The sequence below is a fragment of the Hyaena hyaena genome, unplaced genomic scaffold (genome assembly GCF_003009895.1).
Source record: "Hyaena hyaena isolate Hyena2069 unplaced genomic scaffold, ASM300989v1 scaffold_2, whole genome shotgun sequence".
Taxonomy (NCBI): Eukaryota; Metazoa; Chordata; class Mammalia; order Carnivora; family Hyaenidae; genus Hyaena; species Hyaena hyaena.
Window position 1 is genome coordinate 81,142 of NW_024080634.1, and position 22,167 is coordinate 103,308.

General features: G+C 37.9%; 2 protein-coding genes across 2 annotated transcripts; one reads left to right on the top strand and one right to left on the bottom strand.

Moving 5' to 3' along the window:
* Positions 1-8,571: 8,571 nt before the first annotated feature.
* LOC120230272 (keratin-associated protein 13-1-like) lies at positions 8,572-9,156 on the bottom strand. The gene has a single exon (XM_039229822.1). The coding sequence runs from the start codon at positions 9,103-9,105 to the stop codon at positions 8,572-8,574; it is 534 nt and encodes a 177-aa protein (XP_039085753.1). The 5' UTR covers positions 9,106-9,156.
* Positions 9,157-15,145: 5,989 nt separating this feature from the next.
* LOC120230300 (keratin-associated protein 13-1-like) lies at positions 15,146-15,714 on the top strand. The gene has a single exon (XM_039229867.1). The coding sequence runs from the start codon at positions 15,199-15,201 to the stop codon at positions 15,712-15,714; it is 516 nt and encodes a 171-aa protein (XP_039085798.1). The 5' UTR covers positions 15,146-15,198.
* The last annotated feature ends 6,453 nt before the right edge of the window (positions 15,715-22,167 follow it).

The following is a 22,167-nucleotide window of genomic DNA, read 5'->3' on the forward strand; positions in this document are numbered from 1 at the left end:
CCCCACATGCACGTTCCCACAAGGGGGCTGCAGTCATCTTAGAGATACAGAACACAGACAAAATAGCATTCACATGGAGGAATATTTTTTGGCTACATTGGAGCTCTCTCTGGTGATTAAAAACATTACCTGTTTAAAAATGTAAAAGTGGTTCTCTGGCTCCAGGATATACTCTAGATAAAAAAGCAAATAGCATTTTAAATTTTAATTATTTATTTTGAGAGAGAGAGAGGAGAGAGCGAGAGAGCGAGAGAGAGAGAGAGAGAGAGAGAGAACATGCAGGGGAGAAGGGAAGGGGTAGAGAGAGAGGGAAAGAGAAAGAATCCCAAGCAGGTTTTGTGATGTCAGCTCAGAGTCCGACACAGGGCTAGAATTCACAAGCCGCGAGGTCATGACCTGAGCTGAGATCAAGGGTCAGGTGATTAATGACTGAGCCCCCAGGTGCCACACAAAGAACCTTTTAAAGGCAAATCAGGGATAGATTCAAAGTCATTCATTCTACACCGCAGTACAATGAAATACACACAACTGGCAATTACAATTACAATGTTGGAGGCAGCACATTTGTAATATCACAAGGGATACTTAATACAATGTCGCATTTAAGGATATCAGCATCAAAGGATAAAAACTGTCATTACATATCAAAGAATTGTCTCAATCCCATATAAAACCTGCTCCAGAAACAGCCAACACCCATCCCCAAGTCTTTTTGCAACATTCTGAGTTTACCAGGGTCAAAGTAAGGTTCCCTCTATATCCCAGCAACAGTTATTCTAGGTTTTGTTTCCTACAAAGGCAACCCTGCTCTGTCTACCAAAGTCCTACTAGATTTCCCATAGGTCCTGTCCCTACCAGACTTCCAGCTTTCTCTTGCTGTACTTCCTGCCCATCTGTAACACTCACTGACTCTGTATATTTTAAACTCAAAAATTCAGTTCCCAGGTTCCTGCTGCCTAAGCAATTCTATTTCCTGGATTGCCAGCCATCTTTTTACCAGCCAGCATGTGGTTCTGATTTCTAGGGATTGATGTATTTAGTTTCCCAGGAAACTCATCATGAGTCATTGCTATGCAATTGATTTCACCAATTCCTATTTATTTATTCTTGCCACATTGGTAATTGCAGATAACTGCTTTGTTCCCCCTTCAACCTTGACTCCCATATTTTTTATAAGTCATGCTTCAGGAGTATGTTGTCAAACATCTTGTTGATACCAGTCAGTTCTCAAAATAATATTCATTCAACTCTGCTCCTAGGGAATGCATGATGAACAAATGTTCCAGTATATTTTTTTTCAAAAAAGAATGCACTCATTCGTCTGCTACTGTATAGTGAGAAAATTTAAAAACAATATTTAAAATCCAGTTCCTGTTTCTTTGAACTTACCGTGTAGCAAGGTTAACCAAATAACAGCGATTACAGCTGTAAACAAGCAAATCCTCAACGTATAAGTGAATTTAACAATGAGAACTTGACTATCTTAAAAGTCAACAAAGCTTCCAAGAGAAAATATTTTACAAGCTGTGGCAGGAGAATGAACAAATACTGCTTGGTCAAGGTAGAAACTGAAGCAAGGATTTCCAACGGGATGATGATTGCACTAATCTGAGCAAGAATGGGAAAAATCTATGATAATGAGGTCCAATAGTCAGCATATCCACATGTATACATCCCGTATTTTTTTTTAGTCTTTGTCCCTGATTTCGACATAAATCTTCCCTTTGCTGTAAACCAGCTGAACTTCAATTCTTCCCTGAACACACAGTATGCGTTGTTCCATTCTGCTTTGGTCATTTTACACCCTCTTCTTATACTCCCTCTTAAGTGTCCTCACAGTTCTTGTGTCTTTGATATTTAAGATCATCCTACCTTTTAGATTCATTTCTTTTTAAGTTTATTTATTTTGAGAGAGAAGGCATGTGCACATGCATGTGGGGGAGGGACAGAGAGAAACGGAGAGAGAGGATTCCAAGCAGGCTCTATGCTCAGTGTGAAGCCTGACGCAGGGCTCAAACTCACAAACCATCAGATCATCACCTAAGCCAAAATAAAGAGTTGAATGCTTACCCAGCTGAGTCATCCAGGTGCCCCAGACTCATTTTTAAATGCTATTTCCTTTATGGTGCTTCCCTCGCCAAATACAGATTATCGTTCCATCTTCTGAAATTGGGCTAAACTGAATTACATTGAAATTTAAAGAGAGAGGTAACAAGGATGGGATGGTATCATGAGTATGCCAGTCTTAACTAGAAGTTCAATTAGTAAATTTCTATATGTAAATTTCCCATTTCCAGATCTGAGGAGAGTTTGAAAATGAACTTCCCAGGCTCACCAAAGCTGAGAAAGCAGGGGATTCTGTTGCAAATGTCCTCTACATTGACTCAATTAATGATCAGTTCATTTCACCCCATTTCCATTGTTAGATGTAATCTGATACCATAAACAACAGGCTCTTAAAACTTAAAGGTTGCATATTTATTAATGCTGTGACCAGAGAAGGTAGCACACTACATACTCATACATATGCACACAAAATCAGCCACATTAACATATCTCCACATTTGTAGCCACCATTGAACTACAGGTGTTAGCCAGACCGATAAGGCAATAAAAACAAATAAATAAAAGGCATAAATATGAGCAAGGGAACAGGAAAGCTTTCTGTATTCAGAGTTACAATGACATTTAAAAAATCTAATGAATCTACAAAATTACTATTAAAATCTGTTTTATTTATATATAATAACCAAAAATATGTGAAAAATCAAATCTAAAGTATGTTATATTAACAACAAAGCATATATTTTACTGGCTACATTTCAAGATTGAAGATTTGCATATTTAATACTATGAAATATTGCAGAAAGAAATGAAACAGGACCCTAATAAATAGAGACACATATCATGGATTGAAAGACATTTATTACGCCTACTTTACAAATTCAACACATTCTGAATGAAAATGCCAGGAGGCATTTTTATAAAAATTGAAGAACTGATTCTAAAATTTATATCATGCAAAGAAGCAAGAATAAGCAAAATCATCTGAAAAACAGGAGTAAAATTGGAAGACTTTCATTATTTCATTTAAACAGATATATAAATGTATATTAAGATATTGTAGTACTGAAGTAATTAATCAGTGAAACAGAATAGAGTTCTAGAATGGATTCATATGTATACTGCCAATTTTTTTTAACAAAGATGTCAGAGCAACATCTTTGTAAAAAATATCTTTTTGGGGGAAAACATCTTTTCAAAAATGATATTAGAATCACTGGATATTGGGGCACCTGGGTGGCTCAGTTGGTTGAGCACCCAACCCTTACATTTGGCTCAGGTCATGATCCCAGGGTTGAGGGATTGAAACCTGCATTGGAATCTCTCTCTCTCTCTCTGCACCCTCACCACTACTGTTCATGCTCTCTCTCTCTCTAAAATAATAATAATAGTAATAATAATAAAGAATCACTGGATACATGTAAAGAAGTTAAGAAAATATATGTGTTGATATATGTCATAGACCTATATATAAAGACTAAAGTTTTAAAGCTTCTAGCAAAAAAATAAGAATACCTTTCCACCCTAAGTGAGGAAAAACTTTTCTTGGAGAATATAGAAAAAAAAACACACAATAAAAGAAAAAATATTGATAAATATGATTTCATCAAGATGACATTTTTTCTTATCCAAAGTTGTCATTTAAAGGAGGGAAGTCACAACTATGAGATTATTAGCAATACATAAATCTAACAACGGACTTATTTCCAGAGTAAAGAATCCCAACATGTAGTAAAAAACAATTAATACGGCAAAACATGAATAAACTCTGCACAGAGAAGTCACGAGGATAGCCAATGAGCAAAGAAAGGATGCTCAAAATCATTATCCACCAGGTAAATGCAACTTAAAGTCACAATGAAATACTACTCACATCCAACAAATGGTTAAGAGAAAGATGATATCAGTGTTCATGAGAATGTGAAGCTCCTAGAAATCTAGAGTATAGCAGGTGGTAGAATAAAATGATTAACTATGAAAAACTGACCAGCAATTTCTAATAAAGTTAAGCATATGCTCACTCTATGACCCAGAAATTCCATTTGTAGGTTTTTGTCAAAAAACAAAACAAAAACAAAACAAAAAAACAAACAAACCAAAACATTGAAATCATAAATCCACAAAAAGACTGAAACAATCAATGTTAATTGGTTTAAAAAGTTCTGTAATTTTGAAACAATTCAGTGTTTATCCCCAGTTGAAGCACTATTGTCATCTATTCGCAACAAGGGAAAACTCCACAGAAATAAAATGAATAAAACATAAGTACCATAGAGAATCTCAAGAACATTATGTTGAACCAAAAAAGCTGGACACACCTAAGAACATACATGGTTTAATTTTTAGAAAATTCTAGAGGCAAAATCATTTTATGATGACAGAAGTCATTACAATAGCTGACTTGAGTTGGCAGGGATTAGTTTAAAAGAAGCATAAGGATACTGTCTGGTGTGGGATAATGTTCCGTATCTTGAACATAAGTGTATATATTTGTCAAAAACATCAAAAGTCTACCATTAAAATATGTCCATTTCATTGTGTGTTCATATTATTTGAATAACAAAAATTATTTTAAAAAACTAACAAATCAGACAATCTCATGCATCTGCCTAAAACCATTCAATGGCCTTTGCTGCTTTCAGAAGAAAGTGCAATTCTGAGCTAGACCACTGAAGACAAATGAAGAATGGCCCCCAAATCTTTCTAGCTTAATTTCAAGGCATTCTTTCATTTCCCCCCACTGATAAGACAAAATGCCATTCAGTGTTATAATGCACATCTCAAGACTGGGTCCTCAAAGTACTCTTCTTAAGCATTATCTATCCATCCCCTACTTTTTCAAGCTATTTCAAATTCTATTCCTCTGGGGAACTTTTCTTGATCTCTAAGACTAGGTGAGTTTCCCTCGATGTTATTTTAGTGTCAAAAACTCACTCATAGCCTCATTATTACTATAGTCAAATAATTATTTATTATTTGCTTTCTCTATTAACTTTCAGTCCAGTTAGAACAGAGACCCCACTCATTTTCTTAATATCTTTTAAATTATGGAGTAATACACAAATATAATCTAATTTAAAAATCTATTCAGCAATATGCATTTCCATTCCACAGACTCTGACTCATGGTAAAGGCTCAGTGAAAATGTCATGTAAACTAATGATACTGACAAAATGTTTGGCAATGTGTTCTGAGGCATGACTAATCAGACAAAAAAAAAAAAAAAACAAATACGAGGGCAAGGAGTTGGGGGGGATAAAGCTACTCTCTATAATCCCTAATGACATAAACATTAATAAATAGAAATGGTTGAAATCAAGTGCCTAGAAATGATTCATGGAAGTATTTCCTGGGAAACTGGTTACACTTATTCTTGGAAGTCAGAGTTGGAAACCAGTTACACTTATTCTTGGAAGTCAGGATTGGAAACCAGTTGGCAGAGAGATGATCAGCCCCTTCTGGAATTATAGTTGTGCAGGCTGCAAAAGCTTGGAACCTAAACCCCTTCTGAGGTGTTAAGCGTCTGTCAAAGGAAGCAGCAAGAGGAAGCCAGATATGTGCCAGCTGGTCTCTGTTCATTGTGTGGAGTAGGATTAATGTGGTGACAACTGGAAGATCATAATTCACTATACTACTGATCACAATTCACTACTATCTGGGAAATTTAGTATGTGCCATAGACATGGAATGGAGGAGAGGGTACTTTCCTGAATGGTCATGGAAAGAAATCAGCTCAGAAGTTATGTTTCTTCGGTGTCTGGGTGGCTCAGTTGGTTAAGCGTCTGACTTCAACTCAGGTCGTGATCTCACGTTTGGTGGGTTCGAGCCACTCGTCGGGCTCTGTGCTGACAGCTAGCTCAGAGCCTGGAACCTGTTTCAGATTCTGTGTCTACCTCTCTCTCTGACCCTCCCTTGCTCATGCTGTCTCTCTCTCTCAGAAATAAATTAAAATGTTAAAAAAAAAAAAAGAAGTTATGTTTCTTGTAGAATATTACGGTTTCCTTATCTTGGCTATCAGAGTGATGGGCTATTATTATAACTTCAAGTGTAATTGTGGTATTGCAAGTATGCTGTCCTCACCCTTGAATTTTGCTATTTTTGAGTACTTCATAATACGACTGTGTATTTATAGTCAATCAGCCTTTGAGTGTTTTTAAAATCTATAAATTTGCTTTTTTATTGGTGTTGGTAGGCAGAATAATGGTTCCAAGAATATATCCATATTCTAAACCTCAGAATTTGTGAATATGTTACTTATGTAGAAAGGGTTAGTAAGGTGGCAGATGGAATTAAAGTTTTTAATCAATTGATCTTAAAACAGGACCATTACCAGATGGGTGAGACATAATTTTAAGCATCCTTAGAAACAAAAGAGAGAGAGGCAGAAGAGTAGGTCAGAGTGACACAAAGTAAGATCAGATTGACCCATCATCATTGCTGGATCTGAAGATGGAGAAAGGAGAGAATGGGCTAAGGAAGGCGTTGGGCCGCCAGAAACTGAAAAAGGCAAGAAAGTAGGTTTTCCCCTAGAGCCTCTGGAAAGGAATGTGGCTCTGCCAGCATACTGATTTTAGCCCCAGAGAGACTGTACCTGACTTGTCACCTACAGGACTATGAGGTAATTAATTAATATTGTTTATTCCACTGCTTTGATGTAGTTTTGTTTTACCAATAGTAGAAAAACTAAGATACTAGTATATTTCCAAAAACCAGAAAACTTTCCACTGCTACATCTAAAATCTGGAGACATGAACAGAGGAGGCCTCAGCTTGTCCAAAAAGCTCTGGCTGTTCCCCATGACCGCTGTGCCCTTGCTTAGGTTTTGGGGTACAAATTGAATTCTTTCTCTTGGTTGAAGATTATGGGCATGAAACCAACTTGGATCGTTAAAATTCATGAGCAGTACTGTTTACAGAAGAATTTTCTGTTTTAAATTTTATAACGCAATAGACGATGAACTTTTCCCCCAAATCTTCTTTCATTATTCCTGTGTGTTCTTCTAGCCATGTAACTGTCATGACTACTTCCTAAACGTGGTGGAGGAGGAGGGAAGAATATGAAGCAGATAGGGAGCATACGAGGGAAGACAGGATCTGAGAGAATGCACGGAAAAAAAGCAATTCTATTAACTCTACAATAATCTGCTATGTCATCTAGTAAAATTCCATCTGGGTCTTCTTTCAGTTTCCTCCTCTATAAAGTAAGTAGGTTGAATGTGATGAACCCTACAGCTCCATTTACATTCATATTTTATTATGAAAGGAGGAAAGGAGGAAGTAAGTAGAGCATGGTGAGATATATTGAGATCAACTTAACAGACTGGGTATATTCCAAGCTTTGAGTACCCTGCAATCCATTTCCTAATTTTAGGGATGTTTGAGGATCTTATCAAATAAAAATAGAAAAAAATATTTAAACATTGCTTATTCTGTATGAATATCATGTCTCTGGTTGCTATCATGCTGTCTGTGGTAGTATGTTATGCTATCTGTGTTATTTACTGCATGGTTAGTATCTATGTTACATGCTAGTACCTTACCTTTATGACACTCAGATATAGGAGAGGCTCTGGTACAAATAAAGGATTTCTTATTTCATTTCAATATGCAATGAAAACAATCATTTTCAATGATAATAAGTTTTCTTGTGTACAGTTAGATTCACGCATATGTTGGCAAAGAACCCAGGTACAAGTTCACACCTGCTGAGCCTAGTTCCTTCCCAGCTAAGTTTGTTCCCATCAAAGTTGTTCTTATACAAATGGAGATTATTTGAGCAGATTGAAAATAGTAATTGGAGTACAAGGATTTAGTCAATTAAAAAAATATGTGACATCCCTCCATTGTGATTAGCTAAAGCTCATAGGTGCTTTTATACCCACACACTAGCCTTTCATTTGAATAACCTGTATGCACAGCCTCATCATGTACATCTAAATTTTGTTCATACATTCTTCAAATTTCTCTGATGCATATTGTCTTTATTATGTCTATATTTATTGTGTGAACAAGACATTAAAATCTCGTGAGATTTCAATGAGGAAAAGGATGTACCTAGAAACTGTGGGCATCTAAGGAACTCCTGCTTAAATAGGAGAAAATACCAGAGCCCAACCAAAATGGGTGCACAGCCCTTGAAATCTGAGTGTTCCAAAGGCCTTTAACGGAAGTAATGATAACACAATTCCTAGTTGACACATTACTAATAAATAACAACATTGACAGCATAATTGCACAGCAGAAGAATTTATTAAAATAAAATCTTTTGACTTTTCATCTATTTTTGAGAGAAATTCAAAGCCATAAATTGTATCAACAATGCAATTTGATTACTAATTAATCTTGTAGTCTGACAGCTCTTCTATTAGCCAGTGTTTGAGGGTGGGCAAGGTAAAGTGGCTGGCAATCAGGCAACATTAGATGCTTTTAAATAGAGAAAATTAAGATAATAGATAATCTCAATACAGAATCTGCATTTTTCAAATGGATTTGGCTCTTCCATGACTAATCAGTAGCAACCAGACCTACAGAGTGGCCAGTAACAAGATGAATGGAAACTTCTAGAAGGAAAATAGATTGGGCGACAGGAACTGGATCCATAGCTCAGGTAGGGGAAACCACAGACTCTATAACCCAGGGATCTGAAGCCCTGGGATCCACAGCCCAGGGAATAGCAGCTTTTGGATCCAGAGCCTAGGGAGTAGCAGCTTCTGGATCCAGAGCCCAGGGAACGACAGCTCCTGGACCCAAAGCCCACACACCCAGGGTAAGCAGTCCAGCAGGGACTGCAGAGCGTGGAGGTCCTCGGGCGGTAGCAGGACAAGTGGCAGGGGCTGGACACCACGCAGGACTTCCGGCAGCTGGTGGGCTCGCAGCAGGTGTCCTGACAGCCGCTGTAGAGGGAGGAACCCAGCTGGCAGGCGCTGGGAGAGCAGAGGTCCGTGCAGTAGACCAGGTTGCTGGGGTAGGAGGAGCTTGGGCAGCGCAGGTAACCCCCAAGGGAGCGGGAGGAGAAGTTTCCAGAGCAGCAGCTGTAGGACATGCTGATGGGAGATGTGAGTTCAGCTGAGTGACAGGGAGAAGATTCTGAGGTTGAATGTCCCCTCCTAGACTGGGGCATTTATATACCCACAGCAACAGGTGTGGTAGCCGACATGGTCATCCTTCACGTATTTGTGCGCCTTCATTTACATATGTGTAACTCAGAAATCTTCTCTGTAATTGCAGTTGTATTTATGGGTGCTATAATTTTGGTGTTACAGCCAAAGCCAATGAACTGCTCCTATGTCAGAAATACTGTGACTGTTTGACATTAATGATCATCCCGTCACAATGAAGATGGCACCATAGCCAGGGAAGCTTTTCCTTGAGTTTATGATTCCTACATCCGCTTCCTGGGTATCAACATCTGGCTTTACTGTTGGACGCTTTCCTTGTAACAATGAAGAATGAGATCACATTAAAAAAAAATTTTTTTTCTGGTACAGTGGATCAAAGGCACAGTTTCTACCTAGATGGAGCCTTTCTTGAATGATCTACTTTGTCTGCAGTCATTCCCATGCTCCAAAATTGCTTGGTGGTAACTTGTTATGCCAACAACAGAAAGAGAATGCACCAAGTACCAGTTACCCTTTGTGTCTCTTGTCCAATGAAGAGAAACAAAAAAAAGATAAACGAAGACCAAGAGAGTTGGCGGGACACGGATGGACACCTTATCATATATCTAAAGATAAGATGACAACAAAAGGATTCAGCTGAAACAATCCCAGGGAGGATCAATATAAGTCCCCCACTGGGCAGTCAGGGGAGACACATTAGTCTGATGAGAGCAGGGAACAGCAGAAAGAGGAACAGATAAAATTTAGGGATTTTAGCCTTTTTTCTAGTGCATTCTTAAATGATGATCTGTTACATCCTAATGTCTTTATAATCAGAACCTTTCAAAATTAGCGTACTGTATGAATTTTGATGTACTATCCTTTTTATCATCGTCATTTATAAACATCCCAGTCTTCTACCATCTTAGAATGTCTTAGCTTTTCACTGTACAGGCTTTGAATGGTTTTCTGGTATTTGTACAGCAAAGTACCTCCCTACATTTTCTGGCCTAAATGTTTCTTTTCAGTCCCTTTTCCTCGGGGCACAAAAATGTCTCTCTCTCACTGCCTCCAACTGCACCTGTGCCCCCACCTTTTTCATTCTTGTTTTTTTTCCATTTAAGTTTGATTTTTTCCTTATTGTTCTTTCCTGTTTTGTTCTTTCTTGCCATTGCTTAACTATAGATTGAAAGCTCTTTTAGTTTGATAATTTATCATATTCTTAGAGTATAACCAACTGCTTTCTAAGTTCAATGTTAAAATAAAATCAGTTATAAATAAATAAATAAAACCAGTTAAATGACATTTTAGACCCAGGAGAATGTAGTGTCATGGTTGATGTCAATATTTTCTTATTTTGCTTTCTAATAAAATTGTCATAAACTCACAACAGTAATGATAAAAATATTGAACTTTCTCAATAATTTATAGCAGTTTTATTTTTTGGAACTTTTTCTAATGTTTTTTATTTTTATTTCTGAGAGAGAGAGACAGACACAGCGTGAGCAGGGGAGGGTCAGAGAGAGGGGGAAACACAGAATCTGAAACAGGATCCAAGCTCTGAGCTAGCTGTCAGCACACAGCCCGACGCGGGGCTTGAACCCACGAACTGTGAGATCATGACCTGAGCTGAAGTTGGATGCTTAACCGACTGAGCCACCCAAGCGGCCCATATAGCAGTTTTAAAAGTAGCAGAATATAGACTTTCTAGAAGGAAGAGGACTGAGTAAATGACCTCAACTCAAATAGCTACTTTGTGAGTCCTTGATTTTCTGTCCTTCAAACTAAAAATTCCTCCTTGCTTTGTGCCTCAGCAAGTGGGTAAAGTATCCTATTGATACAATATTGAGGACACTATTACTTCCCAATATTTTTCTGCTTTTAAACATAATTATTTAAAATTATCTTAACATTGGTCCAAGAGTACAAGGTTTTAGTTACATGGGATGAACAAATTGTGAGGATCTAAATATTTTTAATGTTTTATTTATTTCTGAGAGAGCGACAGACAGACAGACAGTGTGAGCAGGGGAGGGTCAGAGAGAGAGGGAGACACAGAATCCGAAACAGGATCCAACCTCTGAGCTGGCAGTCAGCACAGAGCCCGAAGCGAGTCTCGAACCTATGAACTGTGAGATCATGACCTAAGCCGAAGTCGGACGCTTAACTGACTGAGCCACCCAGGCGCCCCAAATTCTGAGGCTCTAATGTACAACATGGTAGCTATAGTTACTAATACTGTCAATACTATGTTAATATATATAAAATTTGCTAAGAAAGATGATTTCAAGTATCTTAACCACATCCACAAAAATTGTGACCATGTGAAAAGGTAGATATATTACTTTGTTTTTTATAATCATTTCACAATGTAGACTTATACTTAAACATCACATCATACGCCTTAAATACTAATGACTTATGTGTCACTTATATTTCAATAAAGCTGGAAAAGATAAAATAATCTTGAAGATAAAACTTGTGGCTTAAAAGGGGAGCATAGAGGTGCTAGGCAAATTGCAAAATTTAGTGAATTTGTCTTCAATCACTCCAGGTTCCTTGCTCAAGTATTCTTCTCAACAAGAGGTTTTCTTCTTAGCCCTTTGCCTCTAAATTTCTAAACCTTCATCCACATTAAGTTAATATAATATTCAAAAGGATTTCTCAATTTCCCAACCTCAGACTAATTCTTTAACCTTGGACCCAGAGATTATATTGTTTGTTTTATAGAACATAGACTTCTACCATTTTTGAACTGATTTATTTATCAATAATTAAAAATAGGCATATTTCATATAAAATGTATCACTCTGGGCTGTACCTGCAGTGGCTTCTGATCCTTTGATAACAGAGTCCCATCACGAAGCTATGAACAAAATGGTTTTCATATTTGAGGCATGTTTCCAACTGAACCTCATCTGCAGTTGAGATTTACCACTTTTGGCCCCTGCCTGCTGCCCTTCAAATTACCAGTCACCCCCACACTGGAGAGCTTTTTATTTACTAATTATTTAAGTTAGAAGTTCAATAAGCAAAAACCAATACTTCTTAATTAAAGATTCTCTCGACTCACTACTTATTATTAATTACAGCCAAAAAATGTATTGCTATTTTCCAACATAGATTAGAAGACTCTGAATTCTGCATTCTTGAAAGTATTTTCATTAGACAAAAATATCATGGCTGTTTTTGTTATATGTGTTACAAGCAGTATTCAAGCACATTTCTCTCTGTAATATATTCTTGGTATTTCTCCCTAGGGATCATTTCATTTAAATTTTATAAGGTGGAGGAACATTGAAGATTTCTCAAGAAGCACATCAGCGAGGTATCCAAGTATGTGTCGTTCTTTTTCTATAAATTATCCAAAAACAATGGCTGAGAACCCGGATTCAAATACAAGTTGTTTATTTGGGAGTTGATCCTGGTAATGACCTGCAGGGGAGTGGGAAGTGTGGTAGACAATGAAAGGAAGGAAGTACAGGTGGGTTACTAAGCCAGGACAACTGGAATTCAACTTTAATGGAGAATTCCTTGCACAGGGCCCAGCATGCCCTTATGGAGTGAAAAAAAATCCTTGGGTAGAGATTTATAGATACCCCCAGTAATCAGTACACTTCAGAGTGTACATATGATTACCCAGGACATACAGGAAAGGTATGACAGCTTCTGTTAGAGATGGGGTGTCACTAGAAAAATAGAGATACAATAAATGTGGAAAGAAATAAGGTAAGATCTGGGAGGATAAAATAGGATGAGAAAAGCAGAAAGGTATGAAGACACATGGTCAATTTAGGCCATATTGTAACACAAGGTAAACTATGTGTATGTGGTATGGAAATGGAAGACAGAATTGAAAAGAAAGGCTGGATGCCTCCAACTGTAGCATTTGAATCTCCTGGATTCGGTAGGTGTCATCTACGACCACTGAAACTACAATAACAAGACATTAAATGGTCACCTTCACCGTAGCAACTCACTTATCTGAATCATTCCTATATACAGTTAAAATAAATATTTCAAAATTACATATAATTAGCAAGTTACCATTCCTTAAAACATTGAATCTTTTCTCTCAATGAGGATAGAAAATCTGATGAATATACATCATCATCATCATCACCATCATCATCATCATCATCTCTGTTTTAAAAATTCAAAGAAATACCTAAATATTTCAGAGTCTCAGAGGTTCTATATGGGCTAGAACTAAGTCAAAAGAAATGAACTTACATCTGAAGTTGCCATTCCCTTAAAATTATATGTTGATTTTGAAAGTACTGACTGAGAGGCTAAGAGAAGTTCATAAACACACTGGGCTTAAGAAATAAAATCGGAATTCAGCATCTCTCAGGGTTGAGATCATGGCAAATATCCCAGACCTTGGAGAGCCAATTCCTAGAAGTAAAATTGAATTCCTAATAAACAGTTTTTCATAAGGACAGAATCCCAGGTTTGAACTATCTCAGTCATTGATTGGATATAAATGATCTAGGTTGCTTGTGAGCTCACCCTAGCAGCCTGCCTGAAACATAAGCAAATTCTCTCTGGAAGAGGGTAAATCATTCTGGGATGTGTGTGTGTGTGTGTGTGTGTGTGTGTGTGTGTGTGTGCGCGTGCGTGCGTGCGCTTGCGCGCTTCATATGTATATCTACTATACTCTCAAAATATGGTGGGAATATGAGAAGAAAAGACAAACAGAAGAGAACACCAGAAAGTAAAATGTGAAATACGTGGTCCACATGTCAAAATCAGACACTAAAATACTTATGTGAAGAATTGAACAATAAGAGATAGGAAGGTATTATTAAGGAGTAATTATGTTTAAAGAAGGAAAGGTAAGATTGAGAATTCTGACAGAGAACTAAAAGCCGCACAACAGAACCTCACTGAAATTTTTGAAATTTACAATACCTCTGACTTGTAAAACTTAACTGATATGTTTTATCAGGAGATGAAACAAAGCAGAACAAATACTGAATGCATTGGGAGATGGGATAGAAAGAAATTCCCAAGTGAAAGCATAAAGCGATAAAAAGAATGAAAACAGAGGAAAGAGTATAAGAGGCATATGCAACATAGTCTAACAGTGTACTTTTTTTGTAACTGGAATCAGAGACATCTCATGTGTACCAGGACCTAGATTCTCTAATATCTCTGCTGTATCGTAGTATAGTGTGGCCCATGGTGAACTAAGCCTCCTGCTGAGAAGGAAATTCCCAGGGCTGATACACATATGGATGAGAATCTGTTAGGACTACAGGCTTCATATCAGATACACTGAATCTAAAACCCAATTATTTTCTTCCCTCATTTCAATATTGCTTAATTCTTTGATTTTCCTCCTAAAGGCCCCCATTGATCTCCACTTGCAATTCTGTCTTGGTTCTCTCCCATGTCTCCAAATAAATGTCCAGGTTTCTCTCTTCCATTAACTATCAATAATATTTAACTTGTATTGGCTGGCATTTTCCCCCTTTCCATTGGATCTGAGACATACTGTGTAATAGAATGAGGATATATATGGACAATGATTTTGGAAAATGAGAAAACATGGTGACAAGTAAGGTCAGTATTTACGATGTTCCTATTAAAGCCAAAACTATGCCTCTGATCAATTGACAAAGAAGGAAAATAGTTATTTTTTATTTCCTACCATTTGAGAAAAGTATGTGCCTATTATTTCCAGAAACAAAATACCTGAAGATTCTGATTCTGACAAGAGGAAAGGAAGGGCTTTCCTGGCTGAGGTGGGATGATCATTAATGTCAAACAGTCACGGCATTTCTGACATAGGAGCAGTTCATTGGCTTTGGCTGTAACACCAAAATTATAGCACCCATAAATACAACTGCAATTACAGAGAAGATTTCTGAGTTACACATATGTAAATGAAGGCGCACAAATACGTGAAGGATGACCATGTCGGCTACCACACCTGTTGCTGTGGGTATATAAATGCCCCAGTCTAGGAGGGGACATTCAACCTCAGAATCTTCTCCCTGTCACTCAGCTGAACTCACACATCTCCCATCAGCATGTCCTACAGCTGCTGCTCTGGAAACTTCTCCTCCCGCTCCCTTGGGGGTTACCTGCGCTGCCCAAGCTCCTCCTACCCCAGCAACCTGGTCTACTGCACGGACCTCTGCTCTCCCAGCGCCTGCCAGCTGGGTTCCTCCCTCTACAGCGGCTGTCAGGACACCTGCTGCGAGCCCACCAGCTGCCGGAAGTCCTGCGTGGTGTCCAGCCCCTGCCACAAGTCCTGCTACCGCCCGAGGACCTCCACGCTCTGCAGTCCCTGCTGGCCTGCTTACCCTGGGTGTGTGGGCTTTGGGTCCAGAAGCACCTGTTCCCTGAGCTCTGGATCCAGAAGCTGCTATTCCCTGAGCTGTGGATCCCAGGGCTTCAGACCCCTGGGTTATAGAGTCCATGGCTTCCCCTTGTTGGCCTACGGATCCAGATTCTGCCGCCCAACCTACTTTACCTCAAGGAGCTATCAGTCCTCATGTTACACGCCAACCTGTGAAGCTGGCTTCTATACATCAACTTGTTGAGGCTCCAGATGCTTTTGAGTATTGATGTAAACGTTTCTACTTGGCACAACCATCATTTTCATTTCCAGCAATTACTACTAAACTTTTATTCCTAAATCACCAGTTTCTTTCATCCCCCAACTTTTGGCTGACTGTGAACTTAATGAGTATTCTCAAATTAAGTTCTTAATTCTGTACTATTGATGGAATATATGCTTCACTGAAATGCAATTGAAAATGAAAATTTTAATCTAATAAATCTATGTAACTTGGCACTCAAATACGTTGTTTTTCTCCTCCTCCTCCTCCTCCTCTCCTCCTCCTCCTCCTCCTTCTCCTCCTCCTCCTCCTTCTTCTTATCTGCCCGTAGTTTTTGTATTTTATGGATTTGGGAGATTTAGAGAAGTATCGATATGACTCTGAAACCAGGTGGGTGAACTTACCACATGGTAGATTTGAGCACATTGCTGTTGATATTGTTATGTTTACTGTTGGGAGTAGCCATTTCATGGAGGTCCATATTTTGCATGACTCACTGTCAGTGACACTTGCCTGAGAATAAAGGACATGGATTTTTGCTGATAAAGGAATAAAAGAAATTGGTACATAAACTAGAAATGCAGACAACAAGAAGATATAATGCAAACAACAAGATATAATTTATAAGGTGAGGTTATATATCAATAGACACATACCTCAAAGTCTAGAATCTGAGTGTGGATTTTCAGCAGGAAAACAAATGACCCTGAACTCCCAGGACAGGTGCTATGTGTGCTCTCTGCTGGTTAGCAAAAGTGCCATGATCCCTGCCTGCCACAGGGTAAGTGCCTGTAATCATGTGTGAGATTCTCAGTTAGCTTAGGTGTGTAGCAACTGGATTAAGGAAGTGTGGATAATCTCCTGATGCTTCTCCAAGGTTCAACCTGAATCAGGCAAAGAGAAACACACCCAAGCGATGTTGAACAAGCATCTCTGTTTATGAGGCTCAGCCTCAATCCCCGTCTACCCAAAATAAGCTGATGTCAGAAACCTCAGTGCAGGTGGTTTACTTAATACAAGATCCCAAGGAGCAGGTTTGGGAGATCATGGAAGATGAAAAAATCGAAGAGGAAAATCTCATTAAGGGACATATATTTTTTAGTTGTTATTACAGTGGGCAATGGGGACTCCATCTTTCTGGGGCTTTTTAGAAATGTATAGAATGACTCTTGGAATTGTCTACTCCAGGATCTGATCAGTAGGTGGGATTTATTCAACAGCTCCCATCTCTATCTTTGGTTCAAGATTGTCCCAGATGTGTGTTAACTTCCTAGAACTTCATTCATTGTGCAAAGAAGGAGTCACAGTAGGCTCCATTTGTTTTCCTGGCTGTGACCTTGGAGAAGCTCAGGTTGAGAATGAAAGACTATCTGTGTTTGTCTGGGAAAGGAGGGTTGAAGTCTGCATGAAACTATTCACCATATCTGTGCCTGGGATCCGAGGTGAGAGACTATGGATATAATGGAGGACACAGAGGTATCAGATATACCACTTTCATTTAATGCTCAAACATCCCTGTGAGAAAGATAAACATTATGTTGTATAGACCTTTACAGACATAAGGGAATAAAAACTTCAAAGGATTAGAAGCTTGCCAAAGTTTATAAATCAAAGATCTAGCAGAATCTGATCTCCTGAATCTTTTATTGTTCTTTTCTGATTTTTTCCCTTTAATATCCAACTCCTTTCTCAACAAAGAGTACCTCAGTACCACTTGTGCTACAGAAATTGCTTTATATGAATAGACTTCAACTCCTATGACATTTTGTTTCATTAGCTTCATGAGTGATATACATAATAAAGAATAAAACTGAAAATAAATTTAGAGTTTAGGAGAAGAACGTGAAGGAAGGATGAGCTAATTTCTTTTAAAAATATTTGTATTAACTATAACACCTAATAATACGCTGAGAGAGAAATATTTGATTACCTCTCAGGAAGATAACGCTAGAAATCCTGAGTGCTATGACAATTCACTTTAATTACCACTATTAGTGTCACATCATGACGTTCCCTTTCTCAATACCCAACACCATGAACAGTTAAATAGTTTAAAAAGAACCAAAAAAGCCCCCTTACATCTCACTTGGTATATTCAAGTTAAACACCAGCAACTAAAAACTTGGGATGATTAGCTTCTTGTTGAAAATTAAAAAGATAAAATAAACAAGAAGATAAAGATAATTCTTATGTTATTTGACAGATTTCTTATCTTTCCTTCCAATTCCCCAAAACAAATACTGTCACTCCTAGAAATTTTTCTCTGAAAATAAAAAAGTAAAATGCCAAACTCTTGTGACATCTCCCAGACACTGTAAACTGAATTCCCATCTTGGTGAGTCAGGTTGAAGGAGTGGAAGCAATCTGAGAAAAATCATGGGAAAATCCTCGAGTAGAGAAAAGTAGGATTATAGACGAAGAAATAGCATAAGGGTGTGTGTGCGGGAGGGGGGGGTGGGGTATCTTTTAGAATCTAGCATGGCAGAGTGCATAGCCCAAGCAAGAAACAGGAGAAAATTCTTTGTGTGTATGCTTTGTTATGTAAAATAACATACTAAAAACCTTAAAACCAGCAACACAAAGGCACAAAGATAATAATACAACAGAGGTTACAGATGAGATGAGGAAAAGCATTGATTGTGGAACTAAGCTACTGTGGGTATACATGTTACTGCTTTAAAAATTTTAAAACTACTGTTTCCAGTTTGATTAATAGGATATTAAAGCTTGGTTGGATACAATTATGAGTTATTTGTTTACAATGCTTACAACTGTATTTCTTCTCCACAGGAATCTTACTCATCTGTACCATGATGTTGTCCTTCACCAGATTTGTACTTTTTATTATTACTGAGGCATCAACCAATAATTTTCTCTTCAACGTTGAACTTTTTCAATGACTTCACATTAACATTGTCAAATAGAGCATCATGAACTTTCGATAGCTTCACATACTTGGATTCTTTTTTTTTTTTTTTATTTTTTAAATGTTTTATTTATTTTTAGGAGAGAGAGAAAGAGAGAGAGAGACAGCATGAGCAAGGGAGGGTCAGAGAGAGGGAGTCACAGACTCTGAAACAGGTCCAGGCTCTGAGCTGGCAGTCAGCACAGAGCCCGACGTGGGGCTCGAACCCACGAACCGCGAGATCATGACCTAAGCGAAAGTCGGATGCTTAACTGACTGTCACCCAGGCGCCCATTCACATACTTGGATTCTTCATATTGTGTTGAAAAGAAGAGCATTTTACTCTTACTCTTCAGGTTCTTTGGCTGGTCTAATAAGTAAATTGATATGAAACAAATGAACAACAGTAAAACAAACAAAACAAAAAAGGAGTCTAACCCTTTGAAATGGCCTAAAGCCATCACCCTATATACCATCTTCAGCTAAAGACAAAAGAAAATGTTGGGGACAGGGAGTCCATTATGGGAGGTGACCAGAAAAAGCTTAGGAAACAAGATGAGGTTATTATACAGACTGAAGTCCTCACCTTCTCCATTGATAAGAGTTTCTAGACTGTTGAGCCAATCCCCTTTTCCTGGTACAGGATGGGAGACGTCCTTACAAACTGCAATTTCCCTCATAAATATAAATGTCTCTTATAAAACTTTGACTATGTTTTCAGAACTTCTTTGGTGTCTGAATTTTCTTTAAAATAACCAGTTTAAAATAATCAATGGGACAAGGATGCAGATTTTGAGACGGCATATTTTATTCCCCTTCAAATGGATGAAGAAATCAAAACATTTTTAAAATTTGTTCGTTTTCTATTTGAAGCATTTGACAATACTGACATAAAACTGCCTTCATCTACTCCTTAGTGAAGGTTTTCTCCTGCTAATGGAAGAGCACATCAATGGCTATTGCTTTTGTGTGTGTGTTGTTTTTGAATGCACAGGAAAACTTGGGGTTTTAGGTGAGTGAGTGAAGATCATTAAGATGGTTATTTGACCTAAATGAAAATGTATGCATCCTGGGATGCCTGGGTGGCTTAGTCGGTTAAGAGTCTGACTTTCGCTTAGGTCATGATCTCGCTGTTCGTGGGTTCGAGCCCCGCATCGGGCTCTGTGCTGACTGCCAGCTCAGAGCCTGAAGGCTGTTTCAGAGTCTGTGACTCCCTCTCTCTCTGACCCTTCCCTGCTCACGCTGTCTCTCTCTCCCTCTCCTAGAAATAAATAAAACAGTAAAAAAAAATAAAAAAAAAATGAAAATGTATGCATCCTAGTGATAGATTAACACATCTTTTGCAACTGCTAATGGTAAATAACCATCTTTGGAAGTACTTGGCAATGCAAATTTAGCAGCGAGAACTCCAATATAGAAAGAAAATACGGTCTTACCCAAGCCCCAATTAGGACAGCTACCCAGAAAACACAATCTTCACTGGAAAGAAAGTGCTCCATAGGGTTATATACTTTTCTATGTCTTGGAAAAGCTCAAAAATATTGTAGATTAACATACAGGCAGAAATCATGAGTTTTAAAATCAAGGAATTCAGGAAGTGGAAGCAATGATCGATATCTCAAGGACAAGATGGTTTCCCTTAAAGCTACTCATTCACAGTGCAGGTATACAATGCATTATGGTGGCCATAAATCAGACTTTTGGTTTGAACAAAGTTTATGTACAGTCAGGTTGACTTAGAAAGAAGTCTAAAATGGCTTCCTTTGTATATTAGGTCTTTAGAGAATTTTCTCTCATCACATTATCTTAAAAACTACTTTTGGGCACCTGGTTGGCTTAGTTGAAAGAGCATGTGACTCTTGATCTCAGGGTCATGAGTCTGAGCCCCACACTGGGTGGAAAGATTACATAAATAAAAGTATAAATTAGCTTAGAACAAAACTTGCCCCTTACTTTGAAGTAGTTATGCTTCTTCAGCAAAAGTCTCTAACTTTTCATGGGGTCAGTGACATTGCTGGCCTCCATGGTGGATAGTCAATGGCATCAAATTATGGTACAGATTATATATTCATCATCAACTTGCTTTAATAATAGAAATTCTGTATCTACATTTTTCATGGAATATGAACTTTTCATTTTAGCAATTGCTCCTAAAAATAAAATATTGCAAAGTTTAAAGAACAAAGTGTTCCCAAACAAAACTAATAGTTGCAGATTTAACTAATATAATATGTGGTCCAGCCACTGCAAAAAGAGCACGTAGAGGGGAGGAGGGGATGCACATGAAGGAGGGCACTTGTGGGGATGAGCACTGGGTGTTATGTGGAAACCAATTTGACAATAAACTATTTGTAAAAACAGAAAAAAAAAAGCACGTAAATTATTCCTTATATTTTGTGTGGCAGCCTCAGTCTCATGCTCATATTTCACATACAACTAATCAGTGATTCTCAAATTTCTCACCATCTCCACCTACTGGTAACTTGGTGTATTATATTGCATGTTGCCAACTGTTAAGAGAGCCAAAGCACTACTGGCTTGGTTAGAAAAACAAATGACCCTCCACCAAGATTTGAATGTGTGAGCTGTTCTACCATTTGTACCTGAGTGTAATTTGTTTTTTAGCTCTCCTTTCACACACTCTCTTTGAAAGGAAAGCGATAATCCTATTTTATTCAAAAAAGTTGAACAAAGGAAGGATAAGGAAAGTCTTGTCTTCTTTCGGATTTAACATAGGTTAAAGCAGACTCTGTTCACTATATATGCATCTTATACCCCACTAGCTGAAAGCATGACCAAAGTAAAGTGAAGGTCTCTCAAACCAATCTCCCTTAAGTTAATTCAACGATCACTCATTATAAATAAAAGGTAAAAAAATCTAAGACCATTACCAAATGAGTCTGGATGCTGAGACAAACAGAATAAACCAAGATATACAGTTACCCTGTGGGCACGAATCTAGCTATCTGTGCCTTTAGTAATGTCCTTGACTTACTGGGTGAAAATCTGGGGCAGAAGTGCTGATTCAAAGGTTACCACCTGCCTGGATGTTTGGCTGAATACTGTAACAACAGAATATTTGCATTGGTTTTGAGTTTTGTTTTGTCTTTGTTGTTTTCCAGTGAGTGTTATCAACCAAACAACCCAAAAGCAGGAGAAAGTTGGGACTTCACCAAACTTTACAGGACTGACTCTATTGGGCTTATTTACTAATAAATGTTAGAATGTGTCAGATATTTAATTTAGAGACTTGATCTCTTTTTTCACCATTATTATTATTATGAAAGTTTTATCTTAATTCCAGTGTAGTAAACATACAGTGTTATATTAGTTTTGGATGTACAATGGAATGATTCAACACTTGAGACTTGATTTCTTATATGTCAGCAGAATGGGCTGAGTGGAAACCTTACCAAATCTACCTCACTAATATCTAACTTACTACTGGAGAGCTTCACTCCACTTTCTCAATTATTTTAGGAAATTGTTTATTAGAGTAATCTTCTTTCTGAAGTTCTGTAGTATGTTTA

What these genes read in the sequence shown, in the direction of transcription:
- LOC120230272 (XM_039229822.1), bottom strand. Translation starts at nt 9,105, where the DNA reads ATGTCCTACAGCTGCTGCTCTGGAAACTTCTCCTCCCGCTCCCTTGGG.
- LOC120230300 (XM_039229867.1), top strand. Translation starts at nt 15,199, where the DNA reads ATGTCCTACAGCTGCTGCTCTGGAAACTTCTCCTCCCGCTCCCTTGGG.